General features: G+C 41.8%; 1 protein-coding gene across 1 annotated transcript in view; it reads left to right on the plus strand.

Moving 5' to 3' along the window:
* Positions 1-22,300, plus strand: part of GABRB1 (gamma-aminobutyric acid type A receptor subunit beta1) — a 102,943-nt gene that overhangs the window by 56,793 nt on the left and 23,850 nt on the right. Inside the window, exon 4 of the mRNA XM_082238265.1 lies at positions 8,252-8,472. Coding sequence (XP_082094391.1) covers positions 8,252-8,472 — 221 coding nt within the window. The remainder of the gene's footprint in view (positions 1-8,251; positions 8,473-22,300) is intronic.

A 22,300-nucleotide genomic window follows, 5' to 3' on the forward strand; every position in this document is an offset into this window, starting at 1 on the left:
TGACTTAGATGAATTTTGGATCACACTCCTTTAGGATGAATGTATAATGGGCTGCCTTACATTGTACTCCGAAAGTGTAAGGGTTGTCAAGGAAGTGTTTATTATGATTGCTTTGAATTGTTGACTCTTTATATGGCAAGGAAAGGTTTTGAAAGGCCCCAGTTTTGCAACGGCAACTAAATTATTACATTGCCTTTGATATGTTCTGTTATTTGTCACTGCAAATGTTTCTGCGCAAACTTACGAGCTTTGATGCAGTGTAATGTGTTTTTGTTCCTTTTCCGTCTTTGCCTCAGCTCAGTTATTATGGAGAAAGGAGACACTCAGACATAAGGCTAAAGGCACTGGTACAGGTGAATATTGATATCCAAGCTAAGCTTGTTATGCTTCGAAAAATTCAATGAACACGTCAAGCGTTAGAGAATTAGCTTTCAAGTGTTTGTGGAAATTCATCTGCTAGGGCTTTGATATGAGACGGCATTGGCATGAAGGCATAAAAGATGGATGGCAATGCATTGAATATCAAATTAGGGTTGAGAGGCAAACTAAGAATGGCATCTTCATTTAAACTCAGAGAGGGATACTGATTTTGGATCACATCAAATGAAATCACCAGTTTCCAGGTCATAGAAAACAAGTTGCAGGATTTTCTCATCATTGAGGCATTGGTTTTAAAGAAAAATCCGATCTGTTCCTTTGTCATTTCTGGGTGCCAAAAGTTAATTAAAATGCATTCCCTTCTCAGGAGGAGGAGGGAAACCTCTGAAGTTCTCTTAGTTTCATCTTCAAGCACTGACAGATTTCAAAGAACAATGAAGTGTTGGCAGCATTATCAATTGGACCTGGTGAACTCTAGTTCAAACTACAGATTTTTCATCCAGGTCCCTTATCTACTTTATGAAAATGATTCCTTCCTTTCAAAAACATGATCTAAAATGTTTATTCTGGTCTGATGTTATATGGAATGTAAAGGGGCAGGCTGGTATAATATGAAGGGTTTTTTTAATAATTGTCATAAATTCAGGCAAGTTTTACCAATTTATTTTAAAAGAGAGCATGAGTTTAGTCACCATCCACAGTTAATATGTATGCAGTGATAAATGTTATAAAATTTGTGAATATTGATGCTTACTGATAATTCTTAAGAACTTTGGAGGCCAGTTGGATGCTAGCTATAATTTTTTGCATATCTTCTCTCTAGAATGTTATGGAGATCTTCTTGGACTCTTAACTGCCATCCCAGGCCATTGGCCATCTTGGCTAGGGCTGTTGAGAGTTAATGTCCCTCATTATCTAGACCAGAGCTTTCCAAACTATGTGTCGTGACAGGTTAGTGTGTCGCCTGCAGTGTGTAGGTGTGTCGCACAAATGCTCCCAGCGCTGCTCCCAGGGCTGGAAAGGTGCTACTTTAACCTCAGGTTGGCTAGTAAAACTGAATCACTGTGTGACAAAATGATGCAAAACTAAATTATTGTATCGCGAAAAGATGCATAACTAAAAAGTGTGTCAGCGACATGAAAAGTTTAGAAAGCTCTGATCTAGAGGCCACAGGTTTTCTATTCCTGCTTTAATTGAATCACTCTTGTTTGCTGTAACACAATCTGATTCTTTTATGAAATATATTTGCAGTATTTTACAATGGGTCGTGTTTGTTTGATGGTTCATGAGCAGGGCAAGCAGGGCTAAAAGCAGAACAGGCTGACTTTGCTTACAGTTTCATCTGTCAGATGCATAGCTGTCAACTTTCAGATTTGAAAATAAGGGATCAGCAGCCTCGAAAATAAGGGATCAGCAGACTCACCTGTCCCGGGGACAGTCTACGGGATATCTAACAATCCGGGATAGCAGCCGGAAGCAGCGGGAAACGGCGCTGGAATAAGGGAATTTCCCGCAAAAAAAGGGAAGGTTGACAGCTATGCTCAAAGGCAACTTGCAGTCCTGTCCATGCCATTGATGACATTTAAGCGACACATGTGCAAAATTGCACAATTTTTAGTAGGTTGTAACTCCAGAAAGGACTAATAGCTTGTTTTGGAGGATGAAAAATTTCCCCTCACACTATTCAACTTCCTTTCATCACAGTTCTCCATGTGGAATCGTTCTGCCAATGGGGCAACAAATGGGACAACAATAGACCAAAGGTGTCAGCTTGTAGTGAGGAGAAAATAATCACCAGACACATCAAAACAACTTGATTGGTAGCATATTAGAACTCTACCAGCAGGAAGGTGACTATGTCCTTGATATGGAATCTAATATGAAGCCTAAGAGACTCTATGAAAAATGACCCTAGAAATCTGTTGTGGATACATATTTCTTCAGCCTTTTGCTTTTTTAAGAACTTGTCTTTAACTGATCTATTCATTATTTTAAGTGCTTATTTTTATCAATATTTGTAATGAACATTTAATATTATTACTTAGAGATCATTCATTTGATTAAGCAATAAATAAAATGTAAAGGGACCCCTGACCGTTAGGTCCAGTTGCGGACGACTCTGGGCGCTCATCTCGCTTTACTGGCCGAGGGAGCCAGTGTTTGTCCGCAGACAGCTTCTGGGTCATGTGGCAAACATGACACAACCGATTCTGGCAAACCAGAGCAGCGCACGGAAATACCATTTATCTTCCCGCCGGAACGGTACCTATTTATCTATTTGCTCTTGACGTGCTTTTGAACTGCTAGGTTGGCAGGAGCAGGGACCGAGCAACAGGAGCTCACCCCGTCGCAGGGATTCGAACCGCCAACCTTCTGATCAGCAAGCCCTAGGCTCTGTGGTTTAGACCACAGCGCCACCTGCGTCCCAAGCAATAAATAAATCTAGCTAAATAAATAAATATCAGAGGTTGTGCTGCTGGCTTTAATCAGAGACTTCAGGCAGCTCCTAAAAACTCCTAATAAAAATTAGGCAAGAACAGGTAATTAGGTAGGCACCCTGGGTAGGCCAAATGCATGAATAGATTTTTTGATCCATCACAATTTTATAAAGAATATGGAGTTTTGGTTGACTTCTGCACTGCAGCAAGTCCCCACAAATGGGTTTCAGTGCTAATTGCACTGCTATAGGTATATGTAAATGCATCTTTTCATTTAAGGCCATTGAAGTTAATGGCTTTATAATAACAGGGTGAAAGGATGCCAGGACTGGCACAATTCATTATTTTGCACAGGCTTGTGGACCCAGCCTTAAAGCTGGAACAGAAATAGCTTTTCATTCATCTGCCCCAATAGTCCTCTCCACCAGCCCCTTCGTATCACCACTGTGTCATGCAAAGGGTTTATTATTCGGACAAGACAAGTAGGGGATAAGACTAGCATCATGCCATGGCCAACAGATCATCAAAAATGTTCTTGAAGCAGCCTCCACCCCTTGCAACAGCAGAAGGCTGGAACTAAAGCAACATTATCTTAGGCAGGGATAAGGAGCCTGTGGCCCTCCAGAGATTGTTGGACTCCAACTCCCATCAACTGCAGGCAGCATGGACAGTGGCCAGGGATAATTGGAGTTGTGGTCCAGCAACTTCTGGAAACCCACAGGCACCCCACCCCATACCACGCAACTGTCCCATTTTGAGTGGGACATCCAAGATTTACTAAAGCCATGGCGGCATCTGATCGCAATCCCAGATGTCCCATTTTGGCTTCTTCCTCCTCTGCTGTAGTCTCTTCCACCAACGCTGCCACCAGTCATACTTCAGGAGTTGCCACCACACTTCCATAGGCACCAGGTTCTGGAAGTGATGCGCAGGAAGTACAGCAGAGGAGGAGGAAGTGGAGGCTGGAGCCATGGCAAAAGAGGAGGCAGAGGCCGTAGCAGCAGAGGGAGTGGGAGAGAGAGGGAGGGAAGGAGAGAGGGAGAGACCCACTGTTGGTGCTGAGATGCCCGCCCAGGATGTCCCCATGCAGTTGCCATAGTGCACTCACTCTAATAATAATAATAATAACAACAATAATAAAATTTTATTTATATCCCACCCTCTCCAGCCGAAGCTGGGCTCAGAGCGGCTAACAATAGTAAAATAATACAGCATTCTAAAATCAATTCATTATAAAACCAGTTCAAATCAAATTAATGGCAACCATTGTGTTAAGTTGTGGGTGAGCATATCAGACGACACAGCGATTCTCCAAACAGCTTTTGTTTATTCACAGGTCAGAACAGAACTGAACTAAAGGGTTCAGCCAGCCTGCTTATATAGAGCTCCAGTACAACGTAACTGTAACAACTTTCTGTAACTATTCAATCACTGAATGTCACTTTTGATCCCTTATTTGCATATGTGGACCTGAACTATCTACAGTATCCCCCTGCTGGCCCAGGGTGAGAACTTCAGTACATAACACACTGGGTTAGAGTTCTATGAGGATTACCAAAGGAAGGGGTCAGGCTGTGCCTTGGCCAAAGGCCTGGTGGAACATCTCTGTCTTGCAGGCCCTGCAGAAAGATGTCAAATCCCGCAGGGCCCTAGTCTCTTGTGACAGAGCGTTCCACCAGATCGGAGCCACAGCCGAAAAAGCCCTGGCTCTGGTTGAGGCCTTCTAACCTCCCTGTGGCCTGGGACCTCCAGGATGTTTTTGTTTGAAGACCGTAAGGTCCTCCGTGGGGCATACCAGGAGAGGCGGTCCCATAGGTACAAGGGTCCTAGGCCGTATAGGGCTTTAAAGGTTAAAACCAGCACCTTAAACCTGATCCTGTACTCCACCGGGAGCCAGTGCAGCACCGGGTGAATGTGATCCCGCAGCGAGGACCCTGTAAGGAATCTTGCTGCGGCATTCTGCACCCGCTGGAGTTTCTGGGTCAGTCTCAAGGGCAGCCCCACGTAGAGCGAGTTACAATAATCCAGTCTGGAGGTGACCGTCGCGTGGATCACAGTGGCTAGGTCAGGGCGAGAGAGGTAAGGAGCCAACTGCTTAGCTTGGCGGAGATGGAAAAATGCTGCCTTTGTTATAGCTGCCATCTGTGCTTCCATGGAAAGGAAGGTGTTGAAGATTACACTCAGGTTGCCATGACATGTGCCTGTGAAGGTAAGGCAGTGGGGGCGGATGGGAAGTGGCAGGGAGTGATGGTAGGCAGACAAGGGCCATGGTGTGGGTGGGTGGGTCCCAATTTGCCCTCCCAAGATGTTGGATGCCACCTCTTAATAGCAGCTGCATCTGTGTTCCAGTTGCCAGAGGCACTGAACATCAATACTAGTCTGAAAAAAACCCGAAAGGATGCCTCTGGCAATACGATGCCATCTGGCAAGATTATGCCAACCTCACATGAACTCATTTTAAATATGGAAAGCGGGTGAAGAGTAGCCCATCAGAGTTGCAAAATCCCTTCAGTACCTATGTATATTTATAATTTATTATACGATTAAAAACATGTGTACTCTATTTAATACAACTAATACTGGTATGGATAAAATAAAGTAGAATTAAAATGTGCGTAAGGTGGCGCTGTGGGTTAAACCACAGAGCCTAGGACTTGCCAATCAGAAGGTCGGCAGTTCGAATCCCTGCGATGGGGTGAGCTCTCGTTGCTCGGTCCCTGCTCCTGCCAACCTAGCAGTTCGAAAGCACACCAAAGTTCAAGTAGATAAATAGGTACCGCTCCAGCGGGAAGGTAAACGGCATTTCCATGCGCTCCTCTGGTTCGCCAGAAGCAGCTTAGTCATGCTGGCCACATGACCCGGAAGCTGTACACTGGCTCCCTCGGCCAATAAAGCAAGATGAGCGCCACCAGAGTCGGCCACGACTGGACCTAATGGTCAGGGGTCCCTTTACCTTTACCTTTAAGCAAAATTGAAGACTTAGGCTAGATCTAGACACATCAAAGAAGTGTTTCAATTAAACATGTTTTAAACTTTGTATGAGAGATTGGGTTGGCAAAAACAGAACTCCACAGCGCCATCTGTTGTCACAGTGTTAGAATGCATAAACAACGCACATAAAGCGCTTTTTCTTTGCCAATGTAGCTGAGTCCTTAGTAATTTAAAGGACAGATAAATGGTCTATGTAGGCTGAGTAGATAATATTGACTGACGCATTTTGTAGGCTGTCGTGCAAAATTTTGCGGTTTGTCCGCAATGGTTGCCTTTGAAGAGGTTGCTCCAGTTCACAAGTATGAGAAATTCAGTCAGAATTAGTCACTCATAAAGGTTTTTTGGGAACTATATCCTAAGCAGGACTCTAGATTCACGTGCTACCTCCTGATCACATTTCTTTTCTGGACAGAATTCAAGTGAATGGTGCCTTCTGAAGACACAACCTTTATTAAATATATGTCTTCATGGAAATAGAGGATTGCAGTAGAGACAAAGACTATGTCAGAAGAGGCCGTCTACACTACAAATCTGCCCCTAAAATACTGTGGAGGTGCTTTAGAAAGTAGGGACGTGTGAATTAGTAACAGGCAATCCTGAACTAAAGCACAAACATGAAGTAAAATATGAAGCAAAGTAACCTCTTAATGAAGTAAACAGGATCTACTTACATATGAGAATGGGTTTGATGGCAATGGATGCTACTGGCTCTCAAATCCTCTCTGCATTTTTCATTAAGGAGCCCAGCTGTTCTCATTTCTTTGCCTTTTGGTTCCCAGTTGCTTTTATTGCCCCAGGCAAGCTGGCGTGGAGCAGGCACAACATCTAGTGAGACAGAGAGGCTTGTCAGGGCGGCAAGAGCTGGCACTGAAGTCCCTTTTCTGAGAAAACCTGAAGAGTCACCATATGGCGGCAACACACATGTTTGGTGCACTTGCAAGCGATTAAAAAGCTCGTCATGGTTGCATTAGTTGACATCTTTCCGGGGAAGGAGGCCCAGTATCACTGTAATAAGTGACCTTACCACTTGTAGATCCAGATTCCTCTGGGCCTACAAGTACAGTTTATCCCCTGGATGACTAAGCACATCCATTTATATAACCCAAATTAGGAGATCCTAATAAACTTAACATACATACGCACCCTCCAGAACTGAGGAATGGTTATGAATGAAAACAATTATAAATACACCATAACAAGTCTTCACTCCAAAATCCCGTTTATTAGGGTGACCAAAAATGTCACAAAATAGCGGATAAGATTTTTGAGTTCTGTGATATTTTTGACATTGCCCAAATATGAAGTTGCAGGAAGTTGGGGACCGGTTTCTATTGACCAACATAACTGTATTTACATTTTATGTCGCTTAGAGATAGTTTAAAAATACATCATTATTGGGGGTTTTTTATTAACAGCATATATAAGACCAGGGCTTTGGATAGTGGAGGTGACAGTACTCACTGGTAGAGAATAACAGCCCCCCCTCCTTTTTTGCCACCCATGACAGCCATTTCATGCTGGCATCCACGTAGGGTTGCCATATTTCAAAAAGTGAAAATCTGTTGTTGGGCTATTTTTGCAAAATCTTCAAAAAATTGAAGTTTTTGAGCTATTTTTAAGGAAATACGCCCAAAAAATCAACACTTCCAGCATACGTTGCCATTTTTAGCCTGGACGCTATTTCCGACGGATGTATGGCAGCCCTACACCCATGGCACTTTTTATCAAAATGCAAGTATTGTTCTAGCATCTCATCACTAAACCCAGTTACTTCTTAAGCTTCCAACACTTCCCCCTCCCAGTCTGCTCTCTATTCTCCCTTTGACCACTCATGGTCATCCCACCAGCAACCCCCTGGCTCTGAGCCTTTACCCCCTGCTAGTGCAACCAGTCAGTCCATGACACTCACTGACACACACAACTTTTGAGGGCTGGCACCCATATTAGGACCTCATCCTTAAAAACGTCTGATTGAAGCTTGGCTACAATGTCTTAACTATCTAGTTGAATTCAAAGGTACCTGAAATTCTCTGCGTTTGGATCTGGGGCTGTAAGATTTGGGTAAACAATGACGTCAAGCCTGCCGTGTAGCTTTGACCTTAAGCTGAAGAACATGAAGTTCTGGTTTTGCAAAGTCTGAATGGTCACGCTTAAGGCACTGTGACACCTTTGTACAGGATGTTCTCGGTTACATCTTGGAGTTTGAGCAAGTCCCTCATGGAAAAGGTGGACACAAGATTGTTCATTGTACCACTTGAAAGAAGAAAGCTCGCGTCAACAGGCCAACAGAAGCAGCATTCATGACCCTCACAGTTGTTTGTTTTTTCAGTGAATCTCATTGTACAGTGGCAATAATTGCGCTCTTCAGATCATAAAACGTATTAGAAACTATGCTAAAGTCACACACACTGAATTACTATTTTTCTTTTCTTCTTTGTTCCCAGGACTACACACTCACTATGTATTTCCAGCAGTCCTGGAGGGATAAAAGACTATCATACTCTGGAATACCTTTGAATCTGACGTTAGATAACAGAGTGGCTGACTATCTCTGGGTACCAGATACATACTTCCTGAATGACAAGAAGTCCTTTGTTCATGGAGTTACTGTGAAAAATCGAATGATTCGGCTACATCCGGATGGAACTGTTCTTTACGGTTTGCGGTAGGTAATGCTGTATTTAAGCTTGCTGTGCAGTTACGTACTGGGGTGTAGCTCATCATAGGAACTGGAATACCTGATGACAGCTATCTCTAGGGGACCCTGGGGGCCCGAGCACCCTCAAAACTTTTTGTTCTGGGTGTTCTGCATCTGCACCGCAGGGCCTCCGACGCAACTTCTGGTGCCTCGTGAAGCACCAGAAGTCGAATCCGAGGCCTTGCGGTGCCACCAGAAGTCAGGTTCTGAGGCCACAGGGTGCATGACGTCATATCGGCTAGCTGGGCAATGTTTACCTTTAACCTGTTCAGAAACTCCTCACAGACACATAGCCAAGCAGTTTTACCTGGCTCTTGGTAGTCCTAGCAAATTGTGATTTAAGGAATGGGTCAAGTGTCCTGCAAACTTACCGCTTAGAAAATCTGTTCAGGATGGTGACATTCAGTGGTTAGATCATTGTGTGAGCAATGACAGGTGTCTGCAGTCATTTCAGCAGCAGCAAAATCTTATTCTGGATAGCAAATATATGGAAGCTTGAAATGAAACTGAAGCCACCATAGTAAGAAGAAGAAATGCACTCTCATTAATTTTGCCCCACACTTCTTGCTTCCTCTATGAATGATTCAAGCAAAAAAAAAAAAATGCTATTAAGTCTCTCTTGGGGAATGGTGGACTACACTGGTGTGCATAAATGGCTTTTCTCAGGGGAGCGGGGAAACTGGTGTTTCAGCAGCGAAAGAGAAAACAGGGCACTGGGGAAATGGCTGATAAGTTCCAGAATGTGGTTATTATTTGTTAAACAGAGCATGTGGAAAATGTGTCTTTCTAATTGCCTTCAATCTTCATTGCTGCAGCTCCTGTCCATCAAACTGGTTAATGAAAAGCAGCTTGTAAGCCGTTGTACACTGTGAGGGATATTTAGATGCTTTTTGGAAATATGCAGTGCTTTTTTTTTTCTTAAGAAAGGTGTTTAGGGGTACTCTCATTTTGACTCAAGAAAATCACCATTTTATAGTGCAAATTGGGAAAAATAAATAAAGTAAAACTACAAAGATTCACAAAATGTTTAGGGGTATGCGTACCCCTGCGTACCCCCAGAAAAAAGCAATGGAAACATGTTAGTGCGCCTTTGCTGCCTTGCTGTAGCTGGACAGCCATCCAATTATTCCGATACGTGAGATGGGAAGCTCTTAAATTTTTGGCCATGACATTAAAATGGTATTGTTATCCTGGCACAGAAAGGTTTTGATAAATAAAAGTGTACAAAAATGTACTAGGAGGGAAAACATTTCATAGCTTCAAAGTTTGCACCATAAGGCAACATAAGGCAAAGTATATGCAAAGTATCAGTTCAGCTGATCTAGTATATTGCCTTGTTGAAACACTTATCACAATGATATTTCAATACGATACAACGATTTATTGCACAGCCCTAGCCCACAGTTTTCCAACAGTCATCTCTGATTTTCCTGATCCAGGGACGATCTAAAAAGAGGGAAATAAATTCAGTATACCATCACAGCTTTCCTGGAGTGCATTTTGTGGGTAGTTTCTGGTTATGCTTCTGCGGTGCTGTGCATCACCACATCTCCTAGTTCTCTGTTGTTTCTGACAGCTGAAAGGAAAGGATCTGGGTTCATTTGTGCATTTAAAAAAAAAATAATAATAACCCGAATTTCGCACTAACAACTCCTTTGAATTTTGACTGCTGCACCTGAATCCCCCTGCCTGTAGGGGAAAAGAAAAACCAGGCAGAGCTTATTCACACTGGAATCCATGCTGCTAGATTTCTCTAGATATATATTAGTGTTGTCACCAGTATGTCAGGTAATTGCATGCAAATTGGAAATCCAATGTAAGGTACAACTTTAATTACTGCCCCTTTCATCTTTATTTCTGCAAGTCAGCAATAGATTTCTCTCTCCCCCTCCCCCCAACAATGCTTTTAATGAGTTCTAGAGCCACAATCCTTAAGCCACTGACTCTGGAGGGAGAGGAGGAAAAATCCACTGCAGTAAATGGGTCTTCTCCAAAGTAAGGAATCTAAGAAGAGCAAACTGAGCCGAAGGAAAACATTTGCTATTCATATAACAAATCCATATCAACCAACAATCAAAGGTGACAAATCGGTGATACACCTTGATGCTAAATGTCACAATGAATATAATGGGAAACAGGGATTGTTCTGATGTTCACATACAGCCAATCAATATAGCCTCTTGGAGCCTTTCCAGGTGAAATGTAAAAATAGGTTACTTTTGCTTACAGAGTTTTATTGCGAGCACACGCGCTGAACCTTGTCCGTGGAGACTACCCCCCCCCAAAGAATGAGACAAGAGACCAAAGTATGGGCTCAAATTGGCCACAACTTTATTGAACTTGAGAATGTGGGAAATTTGGCATAGGCCTTGGCATGTAACCCTCTCTTTTTCTAAAAAACGTTTTTATTAACAATTTTAACATAACAAATTATCAAAACATATCATATTCATTATTTGAAATCCAATAAACCCTCCCTCCCCCCACCAGAGACTTCCCTCAGCTCCTCTCTCTGATTTCTCAGCACATATTATTCTCTGCATGTTATAAAATTATACATATCCTTACATTATCTATCAACCAATAAATTTGTGTATGTTTATTCAAAACCTGCCAAGGAGTCCAATTCATATTTTTTTTGTATTTTTAAATAAATTGTAAAAAGCTCCCATTTTTCCTTAAAGTCACAGTGGTCCTTGTCCCGCAATTTGTATGTCAATTTAGCCAACTCTGCGTAACTCATTAATTTTTCTTGCCACTGTTCTTTCGTTGGGATTTCCTCATTCTTCCATCCTTGTGCTATCAAGACTCTTGCTGCTGTTATAGCATACATAAATAAGTTCTTTGTTTTTCTTGACAAATCTTGTCCTACAATCCCTAACAGAAATGTTTCTGGGTTTTTTTACAAATGTCATTTTAAACATTTTTTTTCAACTCATTATATATTTAACTTCTCTACATTCCCACCACATAGGATAAAAAGTCCCTTCTTTTTCTTTACATTTCCAACATGTGTTTGACCCGGTTTTGTACATTTTTGCTATCTGTACTGATGTAATATACCATCTTTACATAGTTTTCATATAATTTTCTTTCAAAAGAGAACAAGGGCATGTAACCCTCTCAGTCCGACTGGGACTGAGGATGTACAGGGCAATGAGGTGCAGTGGGAGGGGACTGCAAAGCACAAACTTACACAGCGTGCCCTCCCACTTTACCTCAGCCGAGAGTTTGACCTACATGCCGCCACTCTAGGGCCAGGGACTCCCGCAATCAACCCTTTAACGGGCCCTGCAGCCACCGCTGCGTGGGGGTGTGTGCAAGAAATGCTTCCCCCACACACACTCGAAGATAGACTAAAAGATACCTTGCCAAGGCCTAAAAACCGCCAAAGTTGTGACAAAATGCTATAGGGAAGGCGAAACCTGCCAATGCAGGGGAAATTCCTTCCCAGTTCTGAACACAGCAACCATCTTATGACCATAGCAGCGCCCGCTGACCTGGAACGCAAAATATTGCACTGCAAGAAAATATTATTAATTTGGGAGGGTTGGGTGGGTGAACCTGGAAGAGGAGGAAACAAAGTGAGGTTTGGTCAAAGGGGTCAGCCTCTTTTCCCTTGGCCCTCACCCCACCCCCAGCTGGCTGTCCATTGTCCTCCCAGGTTGGGGGCGGGACGATGGCCACCCTATCACAGGTGGGAGGCATCCGACCAGGTAAGCTCACTTGGTGTCGCAAACCCCACCCACCTGTTGGGAAGGGAGGGAGGAAATTGCCAGCCAACACCAATGGCATTATATTTTTTTATTTTTTAAAAAATATTTATAGTTTTATTGATTTCCAACTCATTATACATTTCAACCATTATACAACAAATCATATCCATTTTAGACTTCCTTCAACGTCACTGACATTCATTCGTAGTTATCCTTATATATACACATTTCATCTTTTTTTCATATTGCCAGTTATTCCATCCTTCCTCATAATCTCTGTTAAACAATATTTATTAGTTCTTTACAAAGCCTCTTTGAATCCCACTAGCGTTATTTTTACACCATAATTATTTTCCAGATAACACACAAATTTCTCCCAGTCCTTTATAAATTTTTGATCTTTAGTATATCAAATTTTCCCTGTTAATTTGTCCAATTCAGCATATTCTGTTAATTTTACTCTCCACTCTTCTACCGTTGGGACTTCCTCCTGTTTCCACTTCTGGGCTAACACAATTCTGGCCGCTGTCACCGCATACTGGAAGAGTCTACAATCCTTTCTTCTGACATCCTTCCCTACAATACCTAATAAAAATGCTTCTGGTTTTTTCACGAAAGTGTACCTCAACATCTTTTTCATTTCATTGTAAATCTCCTCCCAAAAGCTTTTAACTTTCTTACACTCCCACCACTGGTGGAAGAAAGTCCCTTCTTTATGTTTACATTTCCAGCATTTGTTGTCCACTTTATACATCTTTGCCAATTTAGTGGGTGACAGGTACCATCTGTAAAGCATTTTCATCATATTTTCCCTCAGTAACGTGCAAGCCGTAAATTTTATATTCTCTTTCCACAACCTTTCCCAATCCTCTAATTGAACATTATACCCAAAGTCCCTTGCCCATTGTACCATCACCGATTTCACCTCCTCGTCCTTAGTGTACCACTCCAGTAGTATTTTATACATTTTTGACAGATTTTTATATTCATTATTTATTATCTCTTTTTGGAAGGTTGAATCTTTTTCTACACAATTCCTTTCCTTCAACTCTTTTTTAAACATTTCATTTATCTGAAAATAATGTAACCAATCATATGTTAACGCCTTCACTTGGTCATAAGGTTTTAATTTCCACTTCCCTCCTTCATTAATAACCATTTCTCCATAATTTCCCCACTTCCCTCTCATATTAATTGTCTTGACACACATCATTTCTAACGGGGATAACCAATGCGGGATTTTTGTTTCTAATATGTTCTTATATCTATCCCAGACCTCTATTAATGCACCTCTAAAGATATGATTTGTGAATCCCTTATGTACCCTCTTTTTGTCACTCCATAGGTACGCATGCCACCCAAATTTGTTGTTAAACCCTTCGAGATCTAATAATTCCTTGTTTTCCAACTTTACCCATTCTTTTAACCAGCACAAATATGCTGCTTCGTAATAGAAGAAGAAGAAGAAGAGTTTGGATTTGATATCCCGCCTTTCACTCCCTTTAAGGAGTCTCAAAGCGGCTAACATTCTCCTTTCCCTTCCTCCCCCACAACAAACACTCTGTGAGGTGAGTGGGGCTGAGAGACTTCAAAGAAGTGTGACTGGCCCAAGGTCACCCAGCAGCTGCATGTGGAGGAGCGGAGACTCAAACCCGGTTCCCCAGATTACGAGACTACTGCTCTTAACCACTACACCACACTGGCTCATGTCTGGTAATAGAGTCTAATAGAGTCTCATGTCTGGTAGGGCGAAGCCACCTCTTTCTTTTGTATCTGTTAATAACTTAAATTTAATCCTAGGCTTCTTCCCTTCCCAGACATATCTTGAGATCGCCTTTTGCCACTCTTTGAAAAATTTTGTACCTTTGATTATGGGTATAGTTTGGAATAAAAATAACAACTTGGGAAGGACCATCATTTTTACCATCGATATTCTTCCCCAGAATGATAATTTCATTCTGGCCCAAGTCTCCAGATCTCTTTTTAAGCCTTTCCATACAGGGATATAGTTATATTGATATAAATCTATGTTCTTATCGGAAAGCCAGATTCCTAAATATTTGATCTTTTTTACTACCTCAATCTCCGTTCTTTGTTGTAATAGTTCAATCTTATCACGATCCATATTTTTAACTATCATTTTAGTCTTTTTCTTATTCAATCTGAATCCTGCTATCTTTCCGAATTGTTCCATCTCATCTAAGATCTCCTTTATACTTTCTGTAGGTTCTTCCACAGTCAAAACCACGTCATCTGCGAAGGCCTTTATTTTATATTCGTTTACCCCTAGTGTCACCCCTTTGATTTGCCTGTTTTGTCTAATTGCATTTAGCAGAACTTCCAAAACCACTATAAATAGTAATGGCGAGAGTGGACAACCCTGCCTTGTGCCCTTGCATATTTTTATTTCTTCTGTAATGATGTTATTTACTATCAGTCTTGCTTTCTGGTCCGTATAGATTGCTTCAATACCATTAAAAAAATTTCGATCCACCTCCATTACCTCCAAATTTTTCAACATAAATTCCCAAATCACATTATCGAGGGCTTTCTCCGCGTCCACGAATATTAAACTTGCTGGTTTGTCACATCTATCGGACAGATATTCAATAACATTTACTATATTTCTTATATTGTTTCTTATTTGCCTGCCCGGTAGGAAGCCCTCTTGGTCTTTATGTATGATCTTTATTAGTATCTTTTTTGATCTTTTAGCTAGGATTCCTGCGAAGATCTTATAGTCTATATTTAGTAGCGAGATAGGTCTATAGTTCTTAACTTGTGTAGGGTCCGAATCTTGTTTTGGTATTATTGTAATAAATGCCTCTTTCCATGTTCCTGGAATGTCCTTTTCTTTTAAGATGTTATTCATTACTTTGATCAACGGGGCCATCAGTGTATCTCTCATTTCTTTATAGTAGCTAGAGGTGAACCCATCCGGCCCCGGTGCTTTCCCTCTTTTTAACTCTTTTATGACTTCTTCTACCTCTTCCTTACATATTGGGGCATTCAACTGTTCTTTTTGGTCTATCGGGATCTTCCTCACCATTTTTTCTTTCAAGTATCTTTCTACTTTCTTATTATTATTCCTATCTTTATTCCTATATAATTGCTTGTAGAAATCCACAAATGCTCTCCTAATTTCCTTCGGTTCTGTTGTTTCTTCTCCGTTTACCTCAATTTTTCTAATTGTATTTTGTTCTTTTCTTTTCTTAACCTGCCACGCAAGCCATTTTCCTGATTTATTAGCGTACTCAAAAAAATTTTGTCTTAATCTTTTCACGTTCCATTCAACCTCTTTTTTTATTAACATCGTAAACTGGGTTTGAAGAATCTTTATTTCCTGCATTATCTTCTCATTGTTGGGTTTTTTAATCAGCTTTTGTTCGTGATTCATAATCTGTCTTAGGATCTCTTTTGTCATTTTCTCTTTATTATTCCTTTTCCATACATTCTGTTGAATAAAGAGGCCCCTCATCACTGCCTTACTTGCGTCCCACACCACACTCGTTTTTGTCCCTTTATCCATATTATTCATGAAAAATTCGGTTAGGTTTTTTTGTACTTTTTCCACGAACTTTTGGTCATCCCATAAATTATCATTCAGTTGCCACCTAAAAGATCGCTCTTCAAAGCCTTTTAACTCCATTTCTATTGAGTTGTGATCAGAAATCACCTTCGCCTGTATTTCAATTTTTTGAATTCTTGGAGTTAACTCATTCGAAACCCATATTTGATCTATTCTTGAAAACGATTGGTTCGGTTCTGAATGATAGGTAAACTGCTTCTCCAATGGGTGCCTGAGCCTCCAAATATCTACCAGATTACAATTCTTCATCATCATAAAGAAGGTTTTGGGTAATTTCCCTTCTTTATTCTTTGTTTTCCTTAATCTGTCCATTTCTGTTGAGACCACACCATTCATATCTCCCATTATTATAATTTTCTGGTCCATGTACTCAAATAACTTCTCTTCCAGCAACCTGAAGAATTCTGTCTTATTCCCGTTTGGTGCGTAAACCCCAACAATTATCAATTTTTCCCCTTGCCAATTAATTTGAACCGCAATGATTCTCCCTTCTTCATCCTTAAATAATTGGTGAGATTCAATTTTGTTTTTGATGTATAAGACAACACCTCTTTTTTTCTCTTTGTCCGAGGATATAAATTCATTCCCTAACCTTTTGTTGATCAGAATTTTTCTATGTTTTTTTGCCACATGCGTTTCTTGTAGGCATATGACGTCCAAATTTTTCTTTTTTAAGATGTGTTCAATTCCATTCCGTTTTTTCTTATCATTCATTCCCTTAATATTCCAATTCCATAGTTTTAGCGTCATTCTTCTTACCACTATTTAAATTTAAGTTTGCTTTATAGTCTTTCTGTCCCTTCTCCTTCTTCCTCTTCTTCCTCTTCTTCTGATTCTCTCCCAGTCTGTTCTTCTTCTCCTCCTGATTCAGAGTCCTCCTTCAATCTTGCTCCTCCTTCTGCTCCTTTTGCCTCTTCTTCTCCTTGTTGTAGTTCTTTATATCTTCTTGTAAATTTTCCTATTTCCTCCGGACTTGTTAATCTTCTCTTTACTCCTTTATAAAAGAAAGAGATTCCTTCGGGAAATTCCCATCTGAAATCAATCTTATTTTTCTTAAGTAATTGCACCAGCGATTTGTAAGCTTCTCTTCGTTTCAACAACCTTATTGGAATATCTTTGAATATGATTATGTAGTTCCCGTCAATATATAATCTCTTCTCTCTGTTCCTTTGCAAAACCAAATTCCTCATTTCTCTATCTTTGAACGTTACTAAGCAGTCACACGGAAATTTCTTTAACTTATTTGTTTTAATTTTCATTCTGAATGCATTTTGTATTGTTTTTGCGACTTCTTCCTCCGACAAATCCATCCACTGCGCAATTTCCTTTATTAATCTTTCTTTTATATTTTCATTTTGTATTTCCGGTACGTGCCTCAATCTCAAATTCACTTCTCTCTGTTTTAGTTCTTTCATTGCAATAGAGTCTTTTAATTCTTCCTGAGTTTTATTTAAATCCGCAATCTCATTTTTCATCCTCTCTTCTTCCCGCTTCATCTCTTTCATTTCCTGTTTTGACTTCTTAAATCCTTCATCCACTCTCCTTGAGACCTCTTTGATCTGTCCTTTCAGTTCACTAACTGTCTCCTCAATCTTTTTATCCATCTTCCCAATTTTGTTATCTACCTGTTCTAATTTTGTTTCTAGATTTTTCTCGCTTTATTTTATTTCTGCAAACATCTTCAATATTTCTGTTCTAAATTCTGTTTCTTGCCTTGAAGCTCTCCTATCTGTTGGAGTCCCCCCTCTGCTCCTTTTTTCTGTGTGTGTGACATTTGCTTAAAAAATCGGAATATCAGATATTTACACTGCTTATTTGCTATACAGTTACCACCCAATTACAGTTCATTATTATTGAAATAACAACCAAAAACAGGGGATACAGTGGATACAACCTAGGAGAGAAAGTTTACAATCCCTACTTCTTTGGCCTTTCACCCCCAAAGACGTATCGTTAGTTATTCCTGTCCCCCCCCCGAGATTTAGAAAAATTAATAATTTATCGCCTCTGTCTGTGTCCTTCTGTATTCTTCTTGCCCCTATTCAGGCTAATCCTTCCGGAACGCTGGTTAAACAATACGCTGATTTACCAATCCAAAGTCTGGTTATAGAGTCAAGTAAAGTTCAAATAAAGTTCAAATATAGTCCAGGAGGTGATATCAGAAATAAAGAAAAAAATAATCAGCTTTGGTTCTTAGTAAGCTCCAAATTTACGTTCCGAAATAAGTATAATTGTCTATATTTATTTTATATTTTATTTATCCCTCACAAATATGTTTTTGGTGCTGGACAGTTCAAAGAGTTCAAACTATTGAGAGAAGAGGTTTCTCAAAAGCAGTTGTTACTCCATTAAATTCGCAAGCTTAAGCAGCCTACACCAAAAATTGAGCAGTCTCCACCAAGCTTAAGCAGGTCTCCACCAAAAATTTCAACGTTGCAATGTAGTGATTGACTCAAACCACTAGGGGGATCCCAGAGCCAAATTTGGGAAGTGAGTTCTTAAATAGTTGTATCTACTACTTTTCTTCAACTCTACACCTTAATTTTTAGTAGTCTTATTCAAAAAGGAAAAAGGGTGCCCTCAAAAACCTACCAAAAAAAAACGTCCAAACACTCTTGTCTTCTCAAGCAAAATATATTTTGAAGTTCCTTAATATGGCGTCGGAGTCAGAGATTCTTCTTAGCCCCGGATTAATATGGCGCCGGAGCTTCCTCTTAGCAAAGTAATTTACTTACAGATACAGTAACAAATAGTCCTCTCTGTATTCTGTTAACATAAATATAGTATCAGCTGGGGTCTCTGGTCTATCCCAAAGCTCCTCTGCTCCCCCTTCTCCTCTTTCTTTGAAAAGAAACTTAGTTCCAAAAGTTACTGGGGAGACGGCAACAGTAACCGCTAGCGGCAACTTACTTTTGCTTTAGACTCTGCTTACAACGCTGCGTCTTTCTTTTGTGATGCCAGACAGCCGCTGAACTCGGATTCTTCTCTTTTTATTCGGAAACTTCCTTGCTGTTTTAGCTCCTCAGATCTTACAAGCTAAATATTACGTATCCGATTTTTTTGTGTCGAGAGCGGAGCGCTATTCCCTGCAGGCTCGGGGCTTCGCTAGTTAGCCGCTGCAATGGCTGCCCGATTGCCCGCTGCGCGTTCCATCGCGCTCTTCACCTCTTTTCCAGAGGCTACCTGGCGACCGGACGAACAGCTTTCAGCACCGCCGGGAACCTAGACCTCTAGACACCCTCCAGAGGGTCAGCGGGGGGTTCTTTCGCCCTAAAACCCCCCTTTCTCGGCCAAAAAAGCTAGGGCTTTCTCACCGGAAAAAACCCTCGCCTGCCACAGGTCCGCGCTCCACCGGAAGAACACCAATGGCATTATAAACCTCCACACATAATGGGGCGGCAGGTTAGTATTACTAATCTTCCATGTTTTTACTCGTCCACCATTGTATAAAAGGTAAAGGGACCCCTGACCATTAGGTCCAGTCATGGCTGACTCTGGGGTTGCGGCGCTCATCTCGCTTTACAGGCCCAGGGAGCCGGCGTACAGCTTCCAGGTCATGTGGCCAGCATGACTAAGCCGCTTCTGGCGAACCAGAGCAGCACACGGAAACGGCGTTTACCTTCCCGCCGGAGCGGTACCTATTTATCTACTTGCAGTTTGACGTGCTTTTGAACTGCTAGGTTGGCAGGAGCAGGGACTGAGCAACGGGAGCTCACCCCGTTGCGGGGATTCGAACCGCCAATCTTCTGATCGGCAAGTCCTAGGCTCTGTGGTTTAACCCACAGCGCCACCTGCGTCCCTCCACCTAGTACAGTATAGTATAGTATAGTATAGTATAGTATAGTACAGTACAGTGGTGCCTCGCAAGATGAAAAGAATTCGTTCCGTGAGTCTTTTCATCTTGCGATGTTTTTCGTCTTGCAAAGCACGGTCCGTCGCAACTGCGCCTCTTCAAGCGGCTTTAAAAAAAAAACCGCAAGACGTTTTCGTCTTGCGAAGCAAGCCCATAGGGAAATTCGTCTAGCGAAGCAACGCAAAACCGAAAAACCCTTTCGTCTAGCGAGTTTTTCGTCTTGCGAGGCATTCGTCTTGCGGGGCCCCACTGTATAAAATAGGAACCGGGGATGGTCAGGAGGTAAACCAGACATCAACACAATAAGCTGTCAGCGCTGTCAGAGCACTTGTTGCCTATTTCAGAAGGGCAGGAGGGCCCTTGAGAAACTTGCAGTGCCCCTCCTTAACCACTGAAACAGTCTCCCCATCACTGAGAACATAGCACACACTTCCTCTCTTCTGCCATCTTTAACCCCCCGCTCCAACCCTTCTGATCCCTAGAACATAGACAGAGAGCAGGGAGTATATGGACTAAAGGTGCTTGAAGAATTTGGTTCCTGATGAATTCTGATGCAAAAATGGACCTGATCTGCACCTCCCAGACTTCTGTGTGGCCTCTGAAAGTAATTATCTTTCAGCCTTGTCTGGGGAGGAACACACACAGGTGTGCATTGTGTTCTCTCAACAGGCCGACACCTCGTAACGTAAATACTTCTCACCTTTTTGTAAATGTGGGCCAATTTTTAGGGTTCCTAAGAAGTCCACCCATAAATGAGGCAAAACAGAGTTGTTGTCTTTTGCAGTGGAAATGAAACCAGCTCGGGACAGTTATATAGGGATCCACCCATCCATCCCAAATTAGGAATCATGCAGGATCTTATAACCATAATGCCTTGGCCTGTTCTGACACACACGGATTGGGGCCAATGTTATATACCCTCTTAGAAATCCTCTCGCACAGATCCACAAAAGGGCTACACCTTTTGCAAAAGCAGGATGACCTTTTCGTGAGCCAGAGTGTCAGCCTGCTGAGAGAGCACAATGCAAGCCGGTGTGTTTTGCTCCCCATACAACCTGCATCTGACGACATAATAGCTCCTGCAATGGCAGAGCAGAAAAGAGAAAGGCTTTGGTCCATTGTTTAGGTGAAGCGCACGGTGTCAAACCAGATCCAGACAGCATATGCCAAGAACAGTGAAATAATTCCATTGTTGGTAACATGGTTGGGTGCCACATTTTCCAGAACAAATACACACATCACCCTAAATGGCGAGTTGGCATTCAATAGAAATCTAGGCATTCCCACATAAGCTATTTGTCATGGCAACAAAGATGCCCCACTTTCCCAAACTGTACTCCAGCTAGTTTACCTTCTCAGAGTGATGAAATGAAACACATATTGGTTATTTCATATAGAAGTGGTTCACACATAGCACTTGAATTATTGTTTTTTTTAATAACTTGCAGCGAACATGTGGATCGGCCCGGTGTAAAGATGTAATGCACTGTGCTTGAGACTTTGTGAGATGATCTTTCCTTTTCTTTGGCGATCATTCGTAGCCGAGTAAGATTGTCTTCCATAAACACGGTTTTAACAATGAGTCCGTAAGTGACTGTGGAGGCCAGTTCTGGATCCATACATCCTTCCCCAGTGGGGACATTGGTTTCTGGGCAGGAGCTGATCACGGTGTGGATTTACCAAGCGTGCCTTCCTCCTAGCAGGTTTCTCCCTTGCGTCCTGAGTTCGAGAGTCTTCAAAGCCCAAGATACCTTTGGTAAAGGCTGTTCTCCAACTGGAGCGCTCGCAGGCCAGTGTTTCCCAATTGTCAGTGTTTATACTACATTTTTTAAGATTTGCCTTGAGACAGTCTTTAAATCTCTTTTGTAGACCACCAGCATTACGCTTTCCATTTTTAAGTTCAGAATAGAGTAGTTGCTTTGGAAGACGATCATCAGGCATCTGCACAACATGACCGGTCCAACGAAGCTGATGTTGAAGAATCATTGCTTCGACACTGGTGATCTTTGCTTCTTCCAGTACACTGATATTAGTTCACCTGTCTTCCCAAGTGATGTGTAAAAAAATTTGGAGACACTGGAATCTTTCGAGGAGTTGGAGATATTAAGCACCTCTCTGTGGGAGGAAGAACTGGGTTTGAATCTGCGCTCTGCGACAAAGCTCACTGGGTGACGTTGGGCCAGCCAGTCCCTCTCAGTCTCACCTACCTAACACAGGGTTTTTATGAGGACAAAATGGACGGGGAGGAGCCATGTGCACTGCCTAGAGCTCCTTGGAGAAAAGGCGAGAAATGAATGTGGTAAAACAAACAGTGCCTTCCATTGTAGCATTGAAATCTTTGCTTGAAACATTAATGGAGTTCATTTAACCACCACCCAACATACGCTGAATGTGTCAGTTGTAAGGTTAAATTGTGTAGCACGGCCCACCACCTCCAATCCAGCCTGTGTCAAACTCCTCCATGCAGTTGGGGATCCTGAGCCAATCTAGATCCCCTCAGGAAAGGCAGCTCAACATGTTTGTGTTGGTAGATACATAGGGCCTCAGAAACATCAGGTTGCCCCCAAGATTGAGGGGACCCGACCTCCTGACAACAAATATTGAGGTGGTTGAGTTGTCTTTGACCCCCTAGAGTTG

The sequence above is a fragment of the Podarcis vaucheri genome (genome assembly GCF_965113315.1).
Source record: "Podarcis vaucheri genome assembly, chromosome: 9".
NCBI lineage: Eukaryota > Metazoa > Chordata > Lepidosauria > Squamata > Lacertidae > Podarcis > Podarcis vaucheri.